Raw genomic sequence first — 27,500 nt, 5'->3', positions numbered from 1 at the left:
AATTTTTTTACAAAAAACTCCTCGCATTTCGCGAAGTGCCGGTGGCATCATGTCAGCTCTGCCTTGAAACGTGAAGCGAGCTTTGGCGCCCGACACCAGCCATGGAGCGTTTAGTTGGGGGGTGAAAAAACAAAAAAAAAAGGCTGGAACCCGGCTGGTAAAACGTAAAATAAAATAAAAATAAAAATCGGAACCATTCCTCTGATAATATATCACAGTAATGGGCGAGCGGATGAGGTCCTCTGAGGTAAGTACGGTCCCTCCAGAGCGTCTCTCTCTCTCTCTCTCTCCATCGGGCTGTTCAATATTCCCCTCTCATGTGCCCTTGCCATTTCGCCGAGACTTTGAAGCGTGATCGATATTTCTGTCATAACTCTGAGGAGTCACCTCTGCGACAGCATTAAAATTCCACGCTCAGTGCAATATAGTTCTGACTAAATACTCGAGGTCGGGTAAAAAAAAAAAAAAAAAAAAGGGGGGGTGGGGGCGGGGATTTCATTACCCAGAATGCTACGGGGAACCGGGGGAGTTTTTTTTTGTTTTTACCTCCGGGTGACGCCGTCCCTTGTGGTCGCGCCTGGCTTCCTTGTTGGTTTTAGCTCGGCCGCTCTGCTCTTATCGGTTGAACGCCGCCAAGGCGCGGGAGAAAAGTTTGCGTCCGCGGTGAAACGCGTGGACGCCCCTCTGCCCCCCTGCGTTTATCCACTCCTCCCTCCCCTCGCTCACAACCTCATCCCTCACTCCCCCCATCTCTGCTTCCACTGGTGCCCTGCCCCCCCCCCCCTTCTACCTCCATTCACCCCCCCCTCCCCGTCAGACCCCCTCCACCCTTTATGCATCGCCCCTCCTCCTCCTCTCCATCCATCTTTCCTCCCTCCAGCCTTTCTTGCATCCTGCACTCATTACCGTATGCCCATTAATCCCATTAAGTAGCCATTAAACAAGTGCTGATAGCACTAAATGAATGTCAAGCACTGACAGCTAATAAGCAAAGTTCCACTTGGACCTGGAGGAAACGCGGGTGGGACACAGCGCTGCTCTATATGTGGTGAAAAATACACATTTTGCTTTTCAATTTGTAATGTGGGCCTTTCAAAGTGTCCTGCAGTAGCGTTTACAGTACAGTGTGCACTGTTCGGTGTTATGCGCGCTTGACCGTGGCACTGGCAAGCAGTTTGCTTTGTTTAAAACATATCTCGGGGCCGTTTGCTATCAAAATTCAAATTTGGGGGAAAAAAAAAAAAGTAACATGAGTATGAAAATTTATGTAATTGAACGGAAACTTTGCATCACTCCGACGCCAAATAGCAGCCATCTCTGTAACGGCGCAATGGAAGCACGTATCTCACCATTTACGGTCAATAACGGTATCCACGCCGTCATCTGCAGATAATCAACTCCCCTCCAGCCAGTTAGAACTGAGCACTGACCTACAGTACGCCATAGTGTCATTATGTGTGTATTACTAGAATAATATTACAGAACAGTATGGAGGGTACAGCGGAGCAGAGAAGAAAAGAGTAGATGGTGAAGTAATACTACAACATGGTTCGTTATTCTATGATGCAAAGGAAAATCAGGGAGCCATTGGGGAAGCCAAACCTGTAAATATATAGCCATCCAGCCACCTGTATATTTACATCTGAGAGACAGAGGCACAGAGAGAGAGAGAGAGAGAGAGAGACAGAGTGGAGGGGGAGATTCCTTCCACTCGGGACAGGACATTTATTTACACTGATCATCACCCGAATCACAGGCGACCTGTGAACACGATGCGTTGTGTACAGGTGTGGTCTGTTATCCTGCAGCTATGTTACACCAGGGTGCGCGTCAGCCTGTGGGGCTGTTATGGCGCGGAACAAAATCCAAGTTTTGTGATTTTCTTGTACCGTCGACACCCCGGACCCAAGGTGGAAGGCGGATTTACGTTGTCTGAGTTGGCCCGGAGGCCACGGCGAATGCAGCTCTGTGCTCGTCGAGGCGCGGCCGAAACGACATTTTTTCTGAAGTTGCCGGAGGGAAGGAGGCGCTTGGAGCTTGGCGTTTAAAAGTCGGCCAATATTGCATTGAGCTGTCACCGACGACACGGGGAAAAAAAAAATTAAAACACTGAAAGAACCCTGATGCATGTTGCGTGGGTGGATCAGTGTCATGGTCATTTTGAAGCGCTGGGTCCATGACATTTGGGCGCAGGGCGTGGAGGTGGCCTGCCGGAGCTACGGCCCGCGCTCCGCGGTGGGTGCTTCGCTGGTGCTCGTCTTTGAGTGATGAGGAAGGACAAGGTTATGGAGGAGACGGAGAGAGGAGTCACAGCTGTAACCCCGGCCATTTATCAAGCACCATACGTGCACGCACACATGCATACACACACACACACACACACACACACACATACACACACACACACACACGTACACGCACGCACGCACACACACATGCACACACGCACACACACACACACACACACACACACACACACACACACACACACACATGCACACACACACACATACACGCACGCACACACGCACGCACACACGCACACACACACACACACACACATACACACACACGCACTCACACACACACACACACAGGTGCCAGATGGAAGGGTGAAGTGACGTGCGATGGAGCAGCGTTCTCGTCCAGGTTTATCTTTCTCTCTTTCATCAACCTTCATTAGGCTCTGTGTGTGCGTGTGTGTGTGTGTGTTGTGTGTGTGTGTGTGTTGTGTGTGTGTGGGTGTGTTGTGTGTGTGTGTGTGTGTGTGTGTGTGTGTGTGTGTGTGTGTGTGTGTGTGTGTGTGTGTGTTGTGTGTGTGTGTGTGTTGTGTGTGTGTGGGTGTGTTGTGTGTGTGTGTGTGTGTGTGTGTGTGTGTGTTGTGTGTGTGTGTGTACGTCTGTGTGTGTGTGTGTGTGTGTGTGTCTGTGTGTGTGTGTGTGTGTATGTCTGTGTGTGTGTGTGTGTGTGTGTGTGTGTGTGTGTGTGTGTGTGTGTGTGTGTGTGTCTGTGTGTGTGTGTGTGTGTGTCTGTAATAATAATAATAATAATAAAATTAATTATTATTATTATTATGATAATACAGTACAAACAATTCAATAAGGTAATTATTGTAATATAAATTGTAATAAAGTCTACTAAAGTAGAAAAGAATCACAAAAATCAAAAGAAATGGCTTTATACAATAAACATAAAGAAGATATTAAAAAATATATATACAAAATGTGTGTGTGTGTGTGTGTGTGTGTGTGTGTGTCTGTGTGTGTGTCTGTGTGTCTGTGTGTGTGTGTGTGTCTGCATTTCTGTGTGTGTGTCTGTGTGTGTGTGTGTGTGTCTGTGTGTCTGTGTGTGTCTGTGTGTGTGTCTGTGTGTGTGTGTCTGTGTGTGTGTGTCTGTGTGTGTGTGTCTGTCTGTGTGTGTCTGTGTGTGTGTGCGCGTGTGTGTGTGCGCGTGTGTGTGTGTGTCTGTGTGTGTCTGTGTGTGTGTGTGTGTGTGTGTATGTGTGTGTATGTGTGTTTGTCTGTCTGTCTGTCAGACTGTCTGCCCCTCTCTCTGTCTGTCTCCCCGTCTGTCTGTCTGTATCTCTGTCTGTCTGCCCGTCTGTCTGTCTCTCTGTCTCTCTGTCCGCCCCGACTGTCCGTCTGTCTGTCAGACTGTCTGCCCCTCTGTCTGTCTGCCTCTCTGCCCGTCTGTCTGTCTGTCTCTCTGTCCGTCTGCCCGTCTGTCCGTCTGTCTGTCTCTCCGTCTGCCCGACTGGCCGCGTGCCTGCCCGTCCGTTTGAGGGTCTCACTGGAGCCTGCGTCCCCGTCCGTCGTCCTCCCTTTCTACCTGCGTCTCTGTTTGGGAGAACGGCGTTGGCTTCTGTTCATACATCACTGTGACGGCGTGACAGGTATCGAACGCAGGCAAGAGTTAAGGCAGGAGGGACGGGAGGGAGGGAGGGAGGGAAAAGGAGGAAGAGGAGGAGGAGGAGGAAGAACTTTTCTCATAAGCCTGGAGGCGTTTAACACGGGCGAGAGTTGAAGCGCGGACATTTTCCCCCAGGGGCGTGGCCTGACGCCGAAAACAAACAAATGATTATAAAGTGAGCAGAGGAAGGACGGGAGGAGAGGGGTCGGGGGGAATAATTGAAGAAGCGAGAGTGAGCGAGAGAGAGAGAGAGAGAGAGAGAGAGACGGAGAGGGAGGGCGAAGCTGGCTCGGAGTGAATGAAGTCATGGATTATAAATGGCTTGTCCTGGATGTGTCAGGAGGACTTCCTCTCTCTCCGACGGAGGAGGAACCTGCTAAATCAATCGGAAGCTTCGCCCACGCCGGGCCCACGGTTATGATCAGTGTAATTTCCTCTCACACTGGCACATTCGTAGCTTCAGGCAAATCCCCGTCCCGCCGCCCCGCCTGCCCCCTCCAAAGTTGATGTAGCACCAAATTAGCGGGGCTGGTCCGACTTTGATGAGGTGTGTGTGCGCTTCTCCCAGCGAGCGGACCGGAGCCCGCGTTGCAGCGTTTTGCCTTATTCTAGGAACATTCCGCGGTTGCAAAAAAAAAAAAAAGGAAAAAAATAAAAAATAAAGCACCGGCATTCCTTAACCCTTCTAACATGCTGGCATTCCGAAGAGCTCCACGCCCCCCACAGCGGCAGCATCTCATTCACTCCCGTGGCATTCCTTGTTTGGTGTTGTGCTCCTCTCATGTTTAATTGATGCTTTTTGCCGTTTTCTACTCTTCCTAATGCAACCCTCCGTTTGGTGTTGACTCCCTGGCTGAGTCGCTTCTAATGTTTTTGGGAGAACTCCTGAGGCGGGGTTGTTGGACTCATTATTTAATGGACGTTGGGAAGCTGTGACGCAGGGAGGGGGCCGGTGAAAGGGGTGAATGAGCGGTTTGGGGAAATCACACTCCCCCCCCATTCCTTCGACCTGACAGACGCCGGGAACCTCCGAGTCCCAGCAGGTCTCGGTTTCCGGTCCGCGGCCCCCAAAAACCCACTCTAACACGTCGGCCATGGTGGTTTACATGAAATATGCACCGATCCTCATGAATATGTACATATCTACATCCCAGATAAAGCCTTTTGGCCGATTGTTTTTCGACGGATAGATATGGTGACTTGGGCCAGCCTAACACCAATTTTATCATAAAAAAGAAAATCACTAAGCTCCATCATTTAGTTATTTCCCTTGACTGCAGCTTGAGAATGACTTGCTAATGACTCGCTCTGTCACTAATGAAGTCACTTTTTTTTTTTAACACCACATTTAAATAGATTTAAAACTGTCGATGGTCTATCTATAAATCAAAATAACTGTCACGTCCACCAATTTCATACAAAAGGCCAACCCTTCACTACAGGCTCGACTAGATGAGAATAGATGGTTTTCATCCCAAACCTGTGAGAAATCAAATTTTAGATGTAACAAAACAAGCAGTAAAAAACAACCACAATCAAAAAAAAGAGAAATGGCCTCCCTCCCAAATAATCACCAAGGTGTCTTGAAAACACCCAAATTTATTCTGTCTACCCGGGGGGCGTGTTTCTCCAGCTTTTGGGGTTGTCATGCCGACGTGGAGGGTTTAATGAAACAGACCGCCTGGGGTCACGCTAACCGCCCCCTACTCAGAGAAATCCATCCCATAAACATCACCGTGTAACGGGTTAAACCATTATGGGTTTAGCAGAATTTGAATCAAACAGGTTCAGGAAGGATTTTGTCTCTCGAAGAACAACCGAGACTTGAGATGGAGGGAAATATAATATTCAATTATTGGCATCCTGCTTTGACATGAAAACTATTTAAAATTGATTGAAGAAAGTATTAAGTAAAGTAATTCAAGGACAACCTCACAGTCAGGCTATAACTGTTATAAAAGTACCTATTACTGCACATATACAGTATAATGTACTTATGAATAGGAAACTACTTTGACAGCCATAGTGAATTTGTGATGGATGGGAAAAAGGCTGCGAGCACTAATTCAAATATTTTTCTTTGTTCAAATATTCTTTTATTCTCTATATTCTCTATATTCAATTTATCTGTTACGTTATATCTTGCTCATGTCTTATTTTGTTCTGAACAATCAGTGGCCTAAACAGTTTTCATTTGTTCAACCTTTTTTTAACTTTCTTATTTGTTGGAATTTTACCAAGAAAAACAAAGATGTCCATTTGAACCATAGTTTGATAATGGCATAGAGTGAGAGCTGAAATGTCAATGAACATATTTAAGATGGCGTTACAGCGTGTGTCCGATCTGATCTGACAAGATGTTTCGTTCTATTTTGTTGAATTACATCCCAAATGCTTTGGAGATTTGCTCAAATCAGGTAAAGGCGAGCCTGTTCCAAACTGGTTTTGACCGTGTAACCCTTTTTTAGCGCCCTCGCCTACTTTTTGACGATTTCAACTGTAGAAAAATGTTCAGGCTGATTGAGAATGTAGGTCAGATATTTAATATGGAGGGTTGCCTCAGTACAAACTGGTATTTATGTTTCTAAAGGAACGTTTTTTAGAAATGAAACCTGTGACATGCGTCTTTTTAAAGGGGGGCGTCCATTCAGGGAGAGGTCACTTAGTATTAATGTAATCGGCATTATCATCATCATCCTCATCATCATCATCATCATCATCATCATCCGCATCATCATCATCATCATCATCATCATCAGCTCCATCATCATTAACATTAATATGAAGCAGCGCACTTTCCGGGAGGAGCAACATTACCTTGAGCACCAAAACAAGCACTGAGGATACTGTGAGGACACCAAGGAATGTAGCCAACCTGGCACCATGATAACCCATCCACTCTCCAGAGAGACTAGCACGACGGGCGTATCATGGCCGCTACATCTTATGGTTTATAAAGCTCTTAAAGCTAGAGGGGGGGGGGGGGGGTCGGGTGTAGGGGGCGGGGTCTGGGGAAGGGTCGGGGGGGGGGGGGCTACTTTAAAAAGGAGGGAGGAGTCTCGGAGGAAACACCTGAAAACAGCCTCATTCTATCTCAGGGATGCTGAAGAATGGGCGTAGTTACCTTTGTTCCACACTGCACAGGGCGAACAAAAGAAATCGATGAGTTGAAAACAACCCAAAATAAGCAGATATGGTTACAAAAAAATGCCTGCATTTCTTCAATCAAACAAGTTTCATTTTTACATTCTCTATGAATATGTCGTATTTATTTTAATTTTTTGTCTTTTCTTTTGATTTTGTCTATGTAAGAAATAGGTCCATACAAACCTTGCCTTGGTTACCGCAAACCGCAAAAGTAAGAATTGGTGATAAACAGCAGATAACAGATATTTTTGGGCAACATTAGTGTTTTATCCGACGGTGCCTCGGTGGTGACCCCCTACCTTTAAAGTTGGGCCGGATCCGGGCGTCGTAGCCAGACACTTTCCCCATGAGTTTGTCCAGGAACTCGGAGGGCGGCATCGGGGACGCCGCCTTCCGTGCCGCCGCCTCTTTGGACGCGGCCAAACTGGAGGAGGAGATGGAGAGACGGGGTTAGAATGGCTGAAATGTGCTTATATAATCACCCAGCAAACATTTTAGGAGAACATTATAGTACAGTTTAGTATAGTATAGTATAGTATAATATAATATAGTACAGTATAGTATAATATGATATAGTATAGTATAGTATAGTATAATATAATATGGTATAGTATAGTATAGTATAGTATAGTATAGTATAGTATAGTAAGTATAGTATATTATAGAATAGAATAGTATAGTACAATATGGTATAGTATAGTATAGAATAGTATAGCAAAATATGGTATGGTATAGTATAGTATAGTATAGTATAGTACAGTATAGTATAGTATAGTATAGTATAGTATAGTATAGTATAGTATAGTACAGTACAGTACAGTACAGTATAGTATAGTATAGTATAGTATAGTATAGTATAGTATAGTAAGTATAGTATAGTATAGTATAGTATAGTATAGAATAGTATAGTAGAATATGGTATAGTATAGTATAGAATAGTATAACATAATATGGTATAGTATAGTATAGTATAGAATAGTATAACATAATATGGTATAGTATAGTATAAAATAGTACAACATAATATGGTATAGTATATTATAGAACAGTATAACATAATATGGTATAGTATAGTATAGAATAGTATAACATAATATGGTATAGTAGAGTATAAAATAGTACAACATAATATGGTATAGTATATTATAGAACAGTATAACATAATATGGTATAGTATAGTATAGAATAGTATAACAGAATATGGTATAGTATAGTATAGAATAGTATAACATAATATGGTATAGTATAGTATAGAATAGTATAACATAATATGGTATAGTATAGTATAGAATAGTATAACATAATATGGTATAGTATAGTGTACAATGGCATAACAGTTATGGCTTGTTTCATTAGGAAGGAATCCATGATACCATGGCTCTACTCGACTCCACTCCACTCTTTGCTTTTTGTACCAGGTACTTTGTTTTCCACTGCAGATAGTACCCCCTCAATATAGCTGGTCGTCATAGCGACACCGCATGAAACCGCCGTGGTGTCATCTTCAATGTGACACACACAGGGCAATAATGGAGGGTGTGGAAAGGAAAAGAGGAGAGACAGGGGGAGAGAGGTTTGTGCAGGATGTCCCGGGTCGCGCAACGGTGACACAACGGTGACGCAATGAGGCGGTGATTGACCCTTCTCAACGACCAATCAGCTCGCTTGGAACTTGGACAGAGGTGCTGCCAAAAAAAAAAAAAAAAAAAGTACCGGGTGCCAGGTACCATCCACAACGTTTTCCCGATGGAAAACCCAAAGCGCGAGTAAGGGTGGAGTTGTGCTGAGACGGTACCATGCGGTGGAAAAGCTTTGGTGATAATGTGCGTACATCATGTTTATTTTTTATTTGAAGAGAAGAGCAAAACAGATATTAAAAACATCTCTTTCAAGCGCATTTTGTGTTGTATGTCCGTGCTCATTTACATGCATAACACGCAAACATACACACATTTATGCAAATCCTTTAAACTGATTCCAATTAGAGAAATACTCAAATGAATAGTAAATGTGGGAGGATCGGCGCCGTAGTATTCCCTGTGATGCTTGAAGGATTTCGTGGGAGAGGTGCCGCTGCTGTCGCACCTCCGCGGCATTTTACGACGTAAATCAATGTCTGGAGGGAGGGAGCGCGAGGTGGGATTTACCGTAGACTCAACAGCAGCGATGGAATAAAGTGATTCGTGGGGGAGAGAACAAAGTCAGGAAGCCGTTGAGGTGACGAGTTTACACGCAACAGCCCCGGTGAGGGCTGCCCGGTCTGGCGGCACCACAGGGGGTCAGGACGTGGAAAAGAGAGAAAAGCAAAATTCGTTTCTGAGGGACTCGGGGTGTCAAGGTCTTCCGCTAATTCCCTAATTATCCATCATATCTGTTAAAGATCCGATAAGATGCAGGCAGTAACCAAATAAAGCTGCATCAGAAATGGTAGTTTATTAACCTGTTGAGCTTGCGTGGGTGTGGCTCAGCAGTTGGTGCCACATACAGGTGCCGTTCGCACAATAAGGGCACAAACTATCGGGCATTCATCGCAGCAAGGCCGGGTTTTAAAACGTGCTGTCATCCCGTTGAAACGGTTACCGTGAGGCCATATTTGACCACACGTGAACGCAATCGGGCTGGCTTTGGATCGCTCCAAAGTCTCAGCTTTGTGACCATACCCAATTTAATAGCCAATTTCTTCCATGACTGTGCAGGTACCACAGCGCGCAGAAGATAATAAACATGTCTAACATCTTTCGATGTAGCATTATAACTGCAGTAGGAATTACAACTGTCCTGGTTAAAAAGGGGATACATTTATGTGGCGTTATATGGTTTATTAAACAATTAAATTATTATATTAAACGGCTGGTGGTTTATTTGCAAATCTCTCAACAGGGAGAATAGAAGATTTACCACTTTAACTATAATGGATTAGTCTCGTGAGGATTGGAGCTCTTGGTCCGATACTGAATTCACCTCTTGAGGAATACGAGCCGATCTTTCCAATAAATTGGATTTATTCCATCACGCTAATCTACTTGAAAAAATGCAATAATAGTACAATCAATTACAATAAAATAAACGATAAAGAATTAATAATAAATCATATGAAAACGAAAATAGTGAAATAAATGATAAAGAAAATAAGGGAATTAATAAAGGACTTAAAATTGGTGACACACAACTCAGAGGCCATAAAAAATCGAAACAATAAAACGAGGCACCCGCTACGGACAGTTAATTTCTCGAGAAAGGGGAAATTAATTTGATTTGACATCAACCCGAAATCAAGGGCAGATTTGGAAGCCCTTCACCTTACAGAACGTCGAGTCGCGGTGGAGAGCTTCAGCAGGTTTCCGAGAGCTTACGTGGGCCGAGTGGAGTCCGTGGGCGGTCGCGGCAGTTTGTCTCCACCGTTGGTCATTTTCAGCCACTTCCAGTGGGAAGCAACGGTTGGAAGTGGGTCAGTGCCGGGGACAGAGTCCAAGTTTCCCTGTGGACATTAACGGCTCAGCATCCTGGGAAGGCTCTGATGCGGCGTGCTCCGGGGGACGCGATTTCATTGGCACGGAGTCGGTCTGGGCGAAATGGTTTCGACTCTCCGACGACTTCCAGGCTCCTGGGCGATGGCTCCTGGGCGATGGCTCCTGGGCGATGGCTCCTGGGCGCGTCTCTTGTTGTGTTAAAGCATCAAATCGAATTAATCTACACTACACTAACTTGAACAGTTAGGCTTGAATCTTTAGTGGATCGGTTGGAAACAGAAACAAGAAAATAATGCATCACCGTTGCAGAAACCGCAAGGTTTAGTGAATAAAAATAAATGAGGAATATAAGAAAACACAGTTTGTCAGTTGGGTGGCTTGAGCGGGCTTGTTCAGTAAAATTTAAATTGTGTGAAAACTTTAGCGAAAACAAAGACTGAAAGAAAACTGAAAAAGTAACTGGAATGAAAAACTTGAAAATAAAATAAAAATTAAGTTCTTAAACTCGAGTGAGGTCCTGCCTAAAGACACCGTTTCGATGGCTCCTTTTAAACACTTGACTGAGGAGGCAGAGTTTTTGTGGGTTTCATTTCTTACTGCCTTATTCTTTCTTTGTAGGGAATGTAACTCCTTACACGCAAAAGCCAAATAGCTTCACACAACACGATGTTCAAACCAATTAATGTTTTTAAATCATAAAGTCTTGTGGTAATGTTTACATACAAACAAGACATCACATGGTTCAGACATCTTTCAAAACCGTTCTCTCAGTAACATAACATTCGGGACTAATTAACGATTAAGACTATTTGTAATTACTAACTATTAACATAATTTCACAATCCTAATAAATGGCATACAACCATCATCTTTAATCTGATTATACCATACACAATGGGCATTGTCATCTTGGGGGTTATCGCGGTTTCTCCCCGCTGGTTACTAGATGACAGCTTACATGACAGTTAATACATTTGAAATTAGGATGTTTAACTTTGCCAATTTACATTGTACAATGATGACAGTTGGATAATTTTTAATAAAAAAAAACACTACAAAAATCAACAGAAATACTGTTACTTCAAATACTGATGGATTTGGCATTTGTTCATATTAATTCGTGTGTTGATCTGCTCATTGGATCTGATTGTCAGTCTGTCAGGATGCAGACGATAGTTAAACATAAAGGCCTCATGGTGGTGGTTTTCGTCATCATAAAGGTAAGGATAGCACAGAGACAGCACACAGAGCCATACGGTCATCATGATGTCTTTCTTCTTCTGTCCCCTGGGGTGAAGGTCCACGTCCCTGTCTGGGTTGTGATTCAATTGACAACTTCATTGGTTTGGGAATGTAGACAAGAGTTAACAAATCCAGGGTCCTGGCGGGGTTTGTTAACCCCCTCCTGTGAATCGCTGAAGAAGGGGTTCCAGAGGGCACAGTCCTGGCTGTGCACGCTACAATGATGTTTGAAAATAGCCATGCCCGTTTATTTTTGTCAAAACATATCGCGGACTTTGGAGCTTTGTTGCGCCCGCTTTGCAGCGAGCTAGTATGACATGGTATACGGCTACGGATTCGTCTGGAAGTCTAGTTTCAGCAAATACCGGAAGCTTGACCTCAGCTTAAAAACAGCTTGCGAGAGTTTGTCAAACATGGACTGTGCCGTGGGCCCGGTACTGGGTGCGTTGAACTTAACAGGTTAAACATATATGAGATAGATATGTCTTGAAGACTTCTGTAAAGGGTGTTTGTTTCTTTTGTTGGTTTATAATGTTGTTGAATTATAATTGTCATTACTATTTTGAGGAATTAAGCCGACAGTTTCATACAGAACTGAGAATATATTTTTAGCAAAAGAAAGGGGGGGACGGTAGCTCAGGAGGTAGAGCTGGTGGTCTAGTAATCTAAAGTTTGCTGGTTCGATCCCAGGCTCCTCCTGCTAGCATGCTGTAGTGTCCTTGAGCAAGACACTTAATCCCTCATTGCTCCTGATGGCTGCGTCCGTCTGTGTTTGAAAAATTGTAAGTCGCTTTGGATAAAAGCGTCTGATCAATGACTAAATGTAAAAAGGACTTTCTAAAGCTGATTTATAGAATTACTTCATAATACGATTACATTGTATTACTTTAAAGCAACAATTTATTTATTATTTGTTTCAAATTTCCATTCCAGTTAAATTAGTACTTTTACAAATTTTTAAATGTCACTATATGTGTTTACTCTAAATACAAGTAGAGGAAAACTACAGTATTGTTGTTTAATTTACTGTAGTTATACTTTAGTTGAGTTGAATTTGATTACATTTAAACGGATTACACCACATTGGCATTGTGGTTTAATATAAAGTCAACCCCACGCTGACGTGCTTTATGCGTAGCTTCGGTTATTACACAGTTATTGAGCAGATGTTCTTTGGTAAACTTTTTTAGGAGCAATTCTCTGTTCCATTAATAAGTTGTGTGTAGCAGCGGCATTATTGATTTTCCAATGAGGCTGCGGTATTTGCACAGTTGACTTCTTTACCTTGTTAAGCCCATCAGGCTCATTACATGCTTTGTGAATAATGTCAGTATCTCAGCATCCTGGCCTTTACCCCGTAGAAATACAATAAGTACAGTGTTAAATGTCAATACACACGCACACACGCTCACACGCACACACGCAAACACGCACAGGCACACACACACACACACACAAGAGCAGAGTTGATCGATCGTACTCGAGCCTGCAGAGGTGTGCACCTTGAAGTTTATTGAGAAGTTTACCTTGAGTTTGCCTTTAAGTTCAATAAAATTATAACAAAAAAAACTGGAATAAAAAAAGTGGAGTGAAGCAGGCTCTCTTCAACTTAATTAAATAGATAGAGATAATTGTCTCTAGAATTAAAAACTACAATTATAGGGTATGTACTGTATGTCGGATATTAAATATAAGGACATGAGAATCCCACTGAATAATATCTTTAATATAACACATAAAATCCACGTCCTGGCGACTCAAACAATGGGAGAAGGTCTTTTAATGTCCATTGGCCTCTTTTCTTCCATTCTCCATTAAAATAGGAATACAGAGAAGACTTGTCCTGTGGATTTATAATGGAACTGCATTAGCTGCCATTTGTCTTACTTTGGGCTCGACTGCATAATTTCTCCCTGTGGCTCGGGAGATGTTTTATGAAGACGGAAACAACGGAGACATTTCTGATCTGCATTCACTGTGTTCATACAGGGAAACTTGAAAACAATGTAGCTAGAAACTGTCATGAATAACATATTTATCAGAAATGATGCCTCCCAGGGACTAGATTTACATCCTGGAACTTGAATACCTAATGATTCACAACCAAGTCATTTTCAGGGAAAATTAGGAAGTCAAAATAAAAAAGCTAATAAAATAAATTATTATTATTATTATTATTATTATGATTAATAATAATAATAATAATACTAATTATAATTATAATAATTAGTAGTAGTATTATTAATAAAACTAATAATAATAATAATTATTATTATTATTATAATAATTGTAATTCTAAGTATAATTAGAAGAAGAAGAAGAAGAAGAAGAAGAAGAAGAAGAAGAAGAAGAAGAAGAAAAAGAAGAAGAAGAAGAAGAAGAAGAAGAAGAAGAAGAAAATAATAATAATAAAGTACATTAGAAAGTAAAATAAAAAAAGTACCAAATAAACAAGTAAAATAAATAAAGTATTAAAGTAAAGTAGTTGTAAATAAAAATTATGAATAACAAGTAAAAAAGTTATTAAAAGAAATACATATATATATACTATTGGACAGAGTATATATGATAGTGTACAACTGTGGATAAAATATTTTTTGTAAATGTGTCTTTATTTTATGTTTCAATTTGGAATGTATTTCAGATTGTTAGTCGGAAATACTGGCTTCCAGAATGGACAATGTTTTGGCAGTTGACCAACGATGATCATGAGCCAAAACCATTTTTTTTTGCTTTGGTAAACCTTCCATACATTCTAATGCCAGGCCTGCTGTTCATTTGTTTTCTCACTTAACAACCACCTTGTAAGTTATGGAAAAATATATATCCTTTTTCCTTGTTTGCTTAGTTTAGACAAACAAAAAAATCACCCTAAACAAAGAGAAGTATCACTTGAGAAATGGAGGAGGAGGAAGAGGAGGAGGAGGAGGAGGAGGAGGAGGAGGAGCAGGAGGAAGAAGGAGGAGGAGGAGGAGGAGGAGGAGGAGGAGGAGGAGGAGGGGGGCATTAGCCTTCACGCACATTAATCTTTCCTAAATTTAAATGACAGAAGGCACAGACGATTGCCCATAAATTTTCACCTTTCTAAATGTAAAACCAACTCGCCGTGCCAGAGATGAATTTCAATATGCTAAATCAGGAAGCGTGCCATGATAAATAGCGCCATTAGCAATTCATAAACACGTAATCCAGTCGCCTCCACAGGTTTATCAGGAAAGTGCTGATCGGAATCGCTGCCCGTCCGGATCACAGCGAGGCCGTGATCGGAAAAGCAAACACAAGGACAAATCCCACGCCGGGGTCCAATCATGTAAAGTATTTACATCGTACCTCTGCACGCACACACGCACGCACACACGCACACACACAATAAGACACACACGCCCAGGCAAGCGCACGCACGCAAGCACGCACGTACACACGACACACACAAACACACACATGCACGCACACACACACATACACACACACACACAGGCAAGCGCACGCACGCACACATGCACACACACAAACACACACATGCACGCACACACACACACACACACACACACACACACACACACACAAACACACACACACACACACACACACAGGACATAGGGCAGCAAATCATTCCCATGACAGACTGTCGAGGGAGGAGAGGAGAAGAGAAGAAAGGAAGCCAGGAACCGAGGAGGGAAAGAAGGGAGTGGAGCAGCGAGGAAAGGAGAGGAGAGGAAGAGGAGAGGAGAGATACAAGTGGTGATGTAAGAAGAGAAGAGAGCGGAAGAGAGCGGAAGAGAGCGGAAGAGAGCGGAAGAGAGCGGAAGAGAGGCGTGGAGCGGCGGCGTCGGGACAGAGGCGAGGGCACAAGAGGGGGGAGGGGAGCGGGAGGAAGGTGAGAGGAGTGGAGGCAAAGAGAGGAGAAGAGGGGTGAGACGAGAGGGAGGGGGGGGGAGCACGACAGGCGCGCAGAGGAGAGCCAAAGGGGCAGAAGAGACAAGAGAAAGAGAAAAAGAGGCAAGGAAGGAGAGCGCAAGAGGAAGAGGGGAGGACGACGGTTGGAGGAGACGAGGAGGAGAAGGAGGAGAGTGGATGTGGTGAATCGAGTTTGGCGGCCGTCCCCGTCCAGCTCAGGGTCAGGGGCCTGGCCCAGCTCCACGGTCACATGGTCCCCTCAAAATCAAATCTGACAATAAAACCCTCCTTGGATTGGGGTCCCAGAGACTGAATTTCACCAAATGGGGTCCGTGGCCTGAAGTGTATCAAACTGAACTGTCCTTGGGATGAAAAAGGTTAAGAATCACTGGACTGGAGCGTCGTTATATGTACCTCGCCGACAGTTTCGCGGCGTGGGTTTCTAACGTTCACCGCTGTGGGTGTGACACATGTCTGTCTTGCTGCCTAGCGCAAGACAGACAGGACGAAGGGAGACAGAAAAAACATACATTTTATCAGGTTTATATTGACTTTTACTATTTCCACGCTATCCACACTATCGTAAGAGACTAGAAACAGGAAGTAGCACCACTTCCCACTGGCAACCTACTGTAGCCAGTATTTTGGATGTACTATGTACTGAAGTAGTTTTAAATAAAATGTGACTTAAAGAAATACAGTAAGACACCTTGACTGTAATGAGCCCTGTGTGTCCCAACACTAAACAGGGGACGCACAGGGCTTTTCTATTTACTTTTAATAAATACATCTAAAAGAATAAAAATACACTGTTTTTATTTGTTTTATTTGTTTTATTTGTTATTTGTTTTCGAGGAACGGGAAACGGGCGCACGCAGCGGAGTGTAAATGCATGATGGGGACAATGCGACTGCTGTACACTTGCCTGTTTTACAAATTATTGGTCTTAAATAAATATAAAACGGACAGCGGGTATTTTGATTTGAAGTATTTCATGAAAATGTTAAATTGTAAGGAAATCCTTGGGGGTGCTGCGTTGGCGCTACGCAAAATCCCGACGGGGTTAATGCGCCGGCAAGCCCCCCCCTTAGGGCCGTTTGGGATTTGAAAATAATGGAAATGGTCTGGCGTCCTGGGGGGACGCCGAGCCTCAACCGCGGCCCCCCACCAGCAGTGTGTGGCTCTTGGCGCCGTTGTTTGGTGAACTGGATGTTTTTTGCTACGAGGCTCATTTTTGCATAGAAAGTGGCCAATTTTGCACCAAATGTACAGTATACACAATACCTAACTGAACTACGTGCAAATAGCACCAGTGCGGCGAGGCGCTATTTGCGTGGTAGCGCAGTTAGAGGCGCATTTCACCCTTTGCGGTTGCTTTGAGAATCAGACGCTTGCTTTTTGTCTTATTTGCACGGGTTTAGCGGCCGCAAAGGACCGGGTTATCCTTTTGGGAATTTGCCCCTGAGACTTTTATCCTCTCAGTCTGGAGGCGCCACCGCTGGGGGATAAGGAGAGATGTCGGCCATAGGTCACACAGCAAAACAGAATTGAACGGTCAGGAGGAACTTCACCGGGGTCCAGCCATCACAGTTTGGTGTAATTTAGACCTCAGTATTTCAAATGTCATCGTTGAGGATCCATTCACATGAGTGAGCGGGCTGCACTGAGGGAGTAACACCACGCTAACACGTGTGCTTCAATGGTATTTCAACAGTAAATCCTATAGTAATACTAAAGTGCTGGGTGGGACAGCCCTATTGCCTAATATCTATTTATAGCATAATATATAGCATATAGAGTATTTAGTTAAATATAATAGTATTATTACAGCACTGTCAAACCACTGCAATGGCAGCAATCTCAGCTTGGATTGGATTGGCTGCTCTATTGTCCTGTCTGCTCTATTTGGCCTCCCTCCGGTGCTCTGCGTCACATGACTAACCCACACACACACACACGCACACACACACACACACACACACACACACACACACACACACACACACACGCACACGCACGCACACACACACGTTCACACACACACGCACACACACACGTTCACACACACACGCACACACACACACACACACAAACACAGACACACACGCACACACACAAACATTCCCTTAAGGAAGAGCCACTTCTCTGACACTCAGAGAGTCAGGGTTCACATCCTCCTGAAATCACTGAATTGTTTGATTAAAATGATTGGACAAAAAAAAAGAACAGACCCTTTGAAGAGCACAATCTAAGGCCTTGGACAAACAAGACCTTTTACCCTTATCCATAATAATAATAATAATAATAATAATAATAATAATAATAATAATAATAATAATAATTATTATTATTATTATTATTTTAATTGATATTGTGAGTGAAAATGTTAATGTCCTACGTATATCATTTTTCATTTTTACCCTCAATAAATGGTGGCGTCAGGAGGTGAAGTAGTTCTATTCCAGAAGTCACTTTACCAAATGAGTTGTAGGAGGGATTGAGCATCTAGACTCAGCAAGAACAGCTCTGATACACATCAGAATTTAATGATAAAATACTTCTTACAGTTGTACACTACTTCCTTGCCGAAAATGATCAGTAATTCTCTGGTCTCATCTCCATCATTGATCTATATTCCTACACTACTGAATTCCATCAAATCAACCCGGAACCTGGTTCAATTGATCCACAGTAGGATTTTAAGCCTCCACAGTTTCTGTGTAAGTTGTACTTATATGACATTATACACCTGCACGCTCGCCTGTTCATTCAGCCTTTACTTTCATGCAGAGTGACACTGAAGTGAAATGTGCAATATTTTAGTACATTCCAGCCAATGCTATGCAGCCAGCGCAGCCGACGTCAAGGGTGACACCGGAACACACTGGACTCGAGCTCCTCAAACAATACTCATAGCAATCATTCGTCCGGGAGTCAGGGGTTGGAAGAGAGAAGACAACAGAGTCAAGAAGGAGACCAACAGAAACTCCCCCGCTCTTCTCCTCCTCTCTCCGCTGCATCGATCGTATGTTCTGCAGCTGTCAGTTGCCGAGTCGAGCGAGTCAAAAGCGCCCTCACAGGGAGGAGTCTCTGTGACGGCCAGACAGCACGCTAACCATCGATGACCGTATAATGGAATAGTGACGGCGTCTTATAAAACAGCCGCGCTGGCACCCGCCGGGTCCATGCGAATCGATGCCGAGACGTCGGGTCTTCACTTCATCGGGATTCACCGAACGGACAAATTCTCTCTTTTTTTATTTTTTATTATTATTATTTTTTTTTTTTGTGATGGGAAATCAGGCAGAATCGGAGATTATCTTGGCACAATGTGACGAATCCCGGCCTAATCCCCTTTACAACGGCAATGACAATGGCGGCTCTGATAAGATGAGGCTCTCGCAAAAACAGAGTTGTTTCGGACACTGCGTGGCATGGAGATGATATAATAAAGATTTAAGAGCCGTGCGAAATGGGCTCGAAATGAGCATTCAATGAACACCAAACTGGCAGCAGGAGACAATACAATCAGATTAGTCACAGATTAAGATTAAATCACTGTGTCCTTTACACAAGATTATCCCCCCACACACAGTCGCTCGTGGTCCAGCATCCCCCCCGGCTGAATCTACTCTGCATTTTGAAATTTAAAGGCCGGTCTGAGCTCCCGTTCGGAAGATTTCCAGGGGGCATTCGAGAGTTGTTGTTTTTTTAAGCCATCTTGTGACTAATTCAGTTTTGCAAAGTGAGTAGGGAAATACTCTGAAAGATTCGTGGAAAAGAGCATTCCTCCACTCGGCTTTTTAAACAGGAACCTGCTCATTGGACCTACCGTAAATGTGTGGAGCTCCAAAAATGCGGAAAAAGAAAACATATTGAACAATTAAATCACTTTCCTGAGGTATCGAAGTTATTAATATATTTTAAATTAAAATGACAAATTGAAAACTCACGCACCAACCACGGAGAGGGAAGCGCCTCACATTACTCATCGTGTTGCAGCATGCATCATGGTCACCATGGCGATCCCATTGGCTCATATGCCGCTGTCACATCCATCGCAGCGTCATGCATTAGCGGCCAGAGTCAGATCAGTCGCCGTGGGATCCTCTGAAAAAGATGCTGCCCCTTGGTCTGTTCTACCACTGAGACTGAAATACAGAACCCCAGCCTCTCTTTAGTCTATCCAATAACCTTATAAATACAGTAAGAATGTCCTGCTTTTACTTGGTTAGATTCATGAGCATGTCACCTCTCTAATCTCCTGAATAAATCACTCTCTTGCAAAAAAGTAGGAGAAAATAAACCGATATAAAAGAAAAAGATTTTACTGCGTTTGTCCATTGAGACCCTTGTAAATCCATTACGCGCCAAAGAGAGGCGTCGGGATTCTAGCAGAGCGTCCTTCCGTAGCCACAGTGCTGGCTCTTAAGAAAAACATAAAGACTTTGAAGGTGTTAGAGTTTTGACGGACTCGACACCCTCACACCGATCAAGCCGACCACCGCCGCAAACCCTTCTGTGTGGCCCTCCCATCTGCCGCGCTTGATAAACCCTCCCGAGGGGCTCCGTGTTCACGGGCTTCCCATGATCAAAGTACAGATTTGCTTTAATTATTTCTGATCAATGCTGGCCACAGCCACAGCAAAGATCCGCAGCCAAGGTCGAATCTGTAGCCGCTTGGAGAGCAAAGGAGGATAAAAAATAAATAAAAAATGGCTGAGTTGTCGTGCGCCAGCGTGTAATATGCAAATGACCCAGAGAGAGAGAGAGAGAGAGAGAGAGAGAGGGAGAGAAGGAAAAGGAAAGCGATGAAAGAAGGAGAGAGAAGAGGAGAGAGGTGCAGGCTAATGCAAAGCTCCAATCATTAGCCCTAAGTGGACCTCATTATGTTCCTAAATCCTCTGAAGACTTGAATCCCTAATTGATCTCATCCTGGCATTTAGTAACACTCGGAGAAGCAAAGAGGTGCTGGCGGCAACAGATGGAGGTTCTCCTGCCTCGACCTGCCGGCGCTCCTTCACCACCAAGAAGGGTCCGCCAAACTGACAACTAAAACATGGTGCTTCCATGAAAATGGAAGCACCACTCCGCCAACTCGCCTGCGGGGTGGGCGGGGCGGGAGGGGTGTAGATCTGTGCGGCTGCGTCTTGTGCCTGCACTTGGGGGTGGGTTGTATGGGAGTGCCTCAGGGGTGCAGGGTCTCCTCGCGCTCCCTGGGACTGGGTTATGCTGCTGGGGGCCGGGCGTGGGGGTTGCTCCGCGGGCTTCAGGCTTCTCTGGGGGCCCGGGGGGGGGGGTCTTCTGTGGCTGCGGGGCACGGCGCTCGGGACTTTCCTGCAGCCGTGGGGTGTCTGTGGGGCTGCGGGATCCAGGGGGGGTTTCAGGGCCTTTTCTGCTGCCTGGAGACGCCATGGCCACGACATAATACCAACCTTATACACCAGAAGCAATTGGAATATGGACACCTCACACCCACACGCACACGCACACACACACACACACGCACACACACACACACACACACACACACACACACACACACACATACACACACACACACACACACACACACACACACACACACACACACACACACACACACACACACACCTCCTTTTCTTCCTCATTTACTGCCACAATCATGACAGGAAGACTCCACAGGACAGAGCTATTGCAGCAGTTCTTGATGATTTAAGAATGAATAAAGAGTTGCATTGCAGGTTGAGAACTTGAACTCCACTTGCAGACTAACTCTGTCCTAGATGTAATAGCATACAAATACTCTGTGTTGTATGCCCAGCATGCTGACAGCACAGGTCAAAAAAAACAAAAAACGATCACGTCACTGTTCATCAATTCTGTTCTTTCCTCCAAATTGCTTAAAAAGAGGGCAGGGCTCTGCCGGATGGGCGTGGCCAGTGGGTTGTAGACCATGGCCCTTGATAATTGAACAAACTGTTGAAAAGCTCTCTCTCTCGCCCGTCGCCGCGACAAGGAGACCCAAGAACTCCACGGGGCTATTCTTTACCTCTGTGTAAATAGCCATGTGGCCGTGTCTCCGAGCTGTTTGGGCTCAGACATCAGAATCCATTTCTTCAAGGATCGATGCTACTTCATGATGCTCCCTTCTCTGAGCAGTTCTACTGAGTTAGTTGGTGGTACTCGCTGAAACCATGGATAGGGCTGAGATAAACCTTGATATTTCTGATATTAGGTTTCACATGTTTTTGATGATAAAATGATAATGAACAACCATAAACGGTGAGAGAAGGTACATTTTGAGGTAAGGCCGTCTTTAAAGCACCAGTGTTTAACCATCCAAAGGTTGACACCAGCGGACACGGAGTCCCTAACCACCATTGTCATGGTGTCTCATCAGGCGAGAGTCAGGTTCCTTGCAAGCGGGACTCTGACTTTTATCACCCGGGTCAATAAAAGTGATTTAAAAGAGGTCTGAACCGAGCATGAATCATCTTTTGTTGCCGTCTAATTAAAACTTCAGTAAGAGACACACGAACAACAGAGATTCACTTTCGCCCTAACTATATCACAGCCTGCTGAGAGGGCCTTCGAAAATATGCTCCGTTATTTATGCCTTAATACATCTCTGTCTGCTAATCAATAATGTATTATCATACATCAGGTTTTGGAAATGAACCTGCCCAGGAGTTAATTATTACTGCAATGGTAGAAAACTCCTCTTCCAGCTGCTGCAGAGGAAGCAGGATGGAATCGCAATTAAGAGAATCAGACGCAACAACCGGCTTAAGCCGAAGTGTCATTGAGCAACACACAGAATTAACACCGGCCCTTCGTCCTGGGTGAACTTTCACCTCGGCCCGGATAACTGAGGGCAACAACACATTCGGCTACAGAGTGTTAATAAAGACCCTAACCCTGGGAGGGAATGGAACCCGTCAACACATTTTCAGTCTTGGTCTCTGCTCTGCTCGTACAAACGTCAATGCAAGGCAGGAAATATCTCTCCAGCCTTCTCTCAATGATGAATTCAAGTTTTTTTTAGGGCTAAGACGGACTGCAGCCAGGGCTATTCCCCTAAATTGTCCACTATGCCACCTAGCTACGGTACCAAGCTGACCAACCCGTTGTATGTCCTATCTGGGCGAGAGCGAACGTGCACTTTCTGTTGTGTATTTTGATGTATTCCTTCACCCTTTTTACGACGACATCTTTCCAGAGATCGCATGGTTAACAGAACCGGTGATGCCAAAATCAGTTGGGGAAGCAATTGCAGTGCTGCCTGCCACCTTATCCACTGATAATGTATGAATGAAACAAACCTCACTGGAAAAATGCGATGTTCACGAGCCTGTTGAAGAAGGAAGGGTGCCGTTGGTAATGAAGTCACTTTTTAAATTGTTTTTTTGAAAAGAATGCTTCAGTTACAGTTACTTATCTCCCTTTCCAGCTGAACAGGCTGTTTCACTGGGTGCTGCACTTTTTTCTTGATTGGCTCTCTGACTGAAAGTGACAGTGGAGCTCCTCCCATCCCCGGCTTTCTCACTGAGCGGGGCGCAGATAAACCGAGGCAAACGATGAACGACGCTCAAAGTTTGATTGGTCGCCATCCCGTTGTTATGTCACAGCCGGGGCCAAATGGGACTCGCTCGGCTCGCTTGGCGCGGCCATTTTCTTTCGGGGAGGCGCTCTCAAAAGTCTGAGAAATCTGGAAGACAGATCCGGTCCCCTCACACGACACAACACAACGCAGAAGAAAATGGAAAAATGGGAGTTGTGTCAGATTCTTCCGTCGGGTTCATTGTCTTTTGAAGGGAAATAAGAATCGAAGTGCACGACTTCCATCCGGAAAGCCAAAACAAGGCCCAAAATCACTTGAAGAAACGCACTGAGATTGAAATCTGATTCTTGTTAAATGGTATTGAGACGTTCTGTCGTCTTTCACCCGCTGACAGCTGAAAAAAGGACCATGAGAATATGTTCTACCCAAGTCATTCAGTTAAGGGTAAAAGTCGTCGCTGTCACATTTCAGCGCAGCCGATTCCAGGGAAAATACTTTTGATTTAATATCGAGCCTCGGCAACGTTTGACCTGCAAAATGTTGTTCTTTAAAATAATAGAAAAACATAATTAAGAATGAATGACCTTCAAACCACAGAAATTCAATATCTATTTATTTCACCGACTGGTGGAGCCGGATATAATTGAACCTGTTACCCGACGAAGCCCGGCTCCCGTGCGACATCTTTACGTGTGCACATCTGTGTGTAAGTTCGTTTTTTTTGTGTGCGTGCGTGCGTGTGTGTGTGTGTGTGTTTGTGTGTGTGTGTGCGCGCGTGCGCGTGTGTGTGTGTGTGTGTGTGTGTGTTTGTCACTGTGCGAATATTCGCCCGGCTCTCCTCACAACTCAACACGCCACGGCTCCGTCAAGGCCGTCTCAAGGTGATACCATTCTAACACACACACACACACACACACATGCACACGCACGCGCGCGCGCACACACACACACACACACACGCACGCGCACACACAGATTGGATACTCGCTCTGAATGAAATAAATTATACATTACATTATTTGGATGGATTGTGCATAATAGATTTCCCCCTTGAACCACTGCTCCATTGTGTTTTCATGTCACGATGGGGGAAGGCTCCTGCATCAGCCAGAAGAGGTGAATTGTTTAGAATTGACGTTCAGGTGAATGGCGTACCTTCCTTCCTCTTTTCCGCTCGAGCGAGTAAAGTATCGTGTTGAATACAGAAATCCGTACGGCACGAACGTCGCGCTGCATATTTCACTTCCCATAAGATGTGTCGTGCATGCCGGGGGGCGGGGGCGGGGGGGGGGGGGGGGGTCGTGTGCTCTTGTGCATAGCAACCGGTCCGTGCAAAGCCTCGCTCCCGAAAATGAGCGAAATGATCAATCTACGTTATCGCGGGGGCGGGAAAACATCATCTGTGAAACGACTCAACTACACCATCAAAACACGGAGCTCAGCCTTTGTGCTCCGCGCCTCGCAGGTACCTCCTCTGACAGGTTAGCACTGCGACAAAACGGCTCGGGAACATCTGGGAGTGCGCTGGATGCGATGTTGGGGAGCGGACGGCGAACTTGTCACTTCCCCTCGCCTCCGCGCAGCGGCGAGATACTAAATTTAGACGTTTTGTTTAAGTCATTGAATATGTATTCCCCTTGAGAGCCAGTGTGAGCACATTCCTGGCCTACAGTACACAGTATGTATGCCCCACTTATGGCATATCATGCCTGTCGTTGAAACAGAAACGCATGCTCAATAGACACAGGCGCACGCGCGCGCACAATCTCATGAAGTGGAAGAAGGCCTTGCCCGGGGCTTTCCACACTCGTGACATACAGGTCACCCACTCAACAACAAACTACCTGTGGAACGCGGGGCTGCCGCTGATATTGACTGATTGATCGCTCCCCTCATCGTCCACGCACTCTGCTTTTCTTAAGGCTGGCACGTCACAAACATCTCCTCTGCCACCGCCCAGCGTTCCTGCCCCGCGCCCAATATACGGACATGGGTTCAGAAATTCCTAAATCATTTATTATTGCACTAAGTGATGCGTTTGTATTATTAATACAAAGCCGTGCAAATAGAGCGATGCGCTTTGATTCACATTTCTGGAGTTGCACGCGGCGGAAGGCTCTCAAATCCCAAGATCAGCTCCTCCCGCCGCCGATAGTTAGGAGGTCAGGGGTCAGATTTGCTGCACGATGACGGCAACCGAAAGAAAGACGAGGATAACCGGTCGGGAGATAACTTTGCATTTGTTTTGCGTGAGAGAATTTACATACAATAGCTACAGGTTAGAATGTAAATTCCATGCTCATTACAACTGCTAGGGGTGCAGATCGAGAGGGAGAGAGGGGGGGGGGGGGAGAGAGAGAGAGAGAGAGAGAGAGAGAGACAGAGGGAGAGAGAGAGAGAGAGAGAGAGAGAGAGAGAGAGAGAGAGATGGTGCGAGCATTAAATGTGTATTCATCTGGACTGGCCCAGGCCATTGACAGGCTAATCAATGTTTAGTAGTGAGGCAGAATGTGGAATGAGGTGTATGCGTTTGTATTTATGTGTGCGTGTGTGTGTGTGCGTGCGCGTGTGCCGGCGTGCGCCTGTGGGCGTGTGTGTTCGTGTGGTGTGTGTACGTGTGTGTGTGTGTGTGTGCGTCGTTGCATGTGTGATTGTCGGGGTCCAGGCCGGGACGGGGGGAAAAAAGAGATATCAATTAAGCAGGGAGCTGTGGAGTCCAGGCCCAGGGAGCTGAGATGGCAATATCCTGACTGTGGTTCATTAACTAAACAGTGTGCACTGAATGCAAAACTACCCCCCATCCTATGCAGCACACACACACACACACACACACACACACACGCACGCGTGCACGCGTGCACGCACGCGCACGCACACGCACGCACACGCACGCACACGCACGCACACGTACACACAAACAAACCACCTCATTCAATGGAAATGAAGGGACAGGAGCACCTTAGGAGCGTCTTTGATGGTTTCCTATAATGAAATACCTGTGAGGCCCAGTCCCAGTCTGGGGAAATAACATCCACCACCTGATGCAACACGGTGAAACAAGGTGTCTGGGCCACGGCGGGCCCCAAAACCACCTGGGAGGGACGGCTTTTAGTGAGGACCCACGGAGGATGAGCTTATTCTATTCACGAGGGTTGAAGCCCAAACGCGACAAACTCACTCACAAACAAACGCTTCCTTCTCCAAATGAGCGACCTGCATGTGGCAATGCTTGCGGGGGCCCCCTCAAGGCCATAACACCACGTTGGGACAGGGTCAGTTTGGGTGCGGCATCAGCCCACCTGCACGAAGGATACGCCGGTGGGGACTCCAACTTACAGTGAAAACCTACGTGGTTTTTTGTGAAACCCTGTTTGTTTGGTTTGGCGGAGGCCGTTCCCTCCCACGTTTAAAATACGCGGCCTCCTCTTCCAGCAACGCCATCCGCACACAATCTAATCCTACGGAAAATAGCCTCAGTGATGAAAATCATCATTATGAAGAAAAGGGGACTCCGGTGGGGGTACAGAACGCAGCATGCTCAATGCAGTAGTTTGGTATTGAAGATGTTTTTCAATACACTTGCGCAAATGTCCGACTCTCCAAACTCTCCCTGGGCTTAGCGCCCAATTTGGGTTTTTGACTCCCAAGAAAAACACTGAGTTCTTTGGAGGATGACACAACCGCCAACCCCTCAACCCTGTAGAGCAGTCGCAACCAGTCATTTATCAAATTTTTCTATTCATCTATCTTTTTTTCTCCTAAGTGACGATGGCAACAAAAAACCGGGGCTAACGTTGACCTGTGTCGTCTGGCCTCCTTGCTTGTAAGCTTTGGAAACGTTGGCTGCAGGAACACAACCCTGCTGTAGCGTCGCACACATGTCCTGCCTTCACTGCGACACCGTCGGCTCCGAAAGTCACTAATGAGCCGGGAGCACAGCGATGCCTCTTGCCGGAGGTTTACAACAAGGAAAACATTTCATGAAACGTCATTGCACGGCAAGAATGGCAACTGGCCATCAACCTCATCATTTGTGATGTCTGGATATTGCTGTTTGACTAAATCCATTCCTATGCAAACGCACTGACGGCTGTAGGCCAACCCGCTGCCTTCAAATATGTGTGTGTTTAGTGCGCGGGGAAAGGTGGTTCATTCTTTTTCTTACAAAAATCTTGATTAACATTTGACATATCTAAGCATGTTTTCCAGAGTTACGATCACTGACGGGCACAGTGGACGTTTAGGTTATTTAAAAGGACCCATTTGAGTTGAGTGCTTGAGTTTGAAGTTGA

At 45.1% G+C, this 27,500-nt stretch overlaps 1 protein-coding gene across 4 annotated transcripts in view; it reads right to left on the bottom strand.

The window, feature by feature from the left end:
- glra1 (glycine receptor, alpha 1) overlaps positions 1 to 27,500 on the bottom strand; it is a gene marked incomplete at both ends in the record, with an annotated part of 91,603 nt that overhangs the window by 63,260 nt on the left and 843 nt on the right. For 2 of the 4 annotated variants that reach the window (XM_080008670.1, XM_080008671.1), the window contains one exon: positions 7,356 to 7,480. In XM_080008670.1, the coding sequence (XP_079864796.1) occupies positions 7,356 to 7,480 (125 nt within the window). Of the gene's footprint in view, positions 1 to 7,033; positions 7,046 to 7,331; positions 7,481 to 27,500 lie in introns of all 4 variants that reach the window. The other 2 variants (XM_080008669.1, XM_080008668.1) reach the window with 2 other exon arrangements.

This window comes from Zeus faber, assembly GCF_960531495.2.
Source record: "Zeus faber genome assembly, chromosome: 10".
In the NCBI taxonomy this organism is placed as follows: Eukaryota; Metazoa; Chordata; class Actinopteri; order Zeiformes; family Zeidae; genus Zeus; species Zeus faber.
The sequence above is the reverse complement of the archived record's forward strand: the minus strand, read 5'-3'. Positions and strand labels throughout refer to the sequence as shown.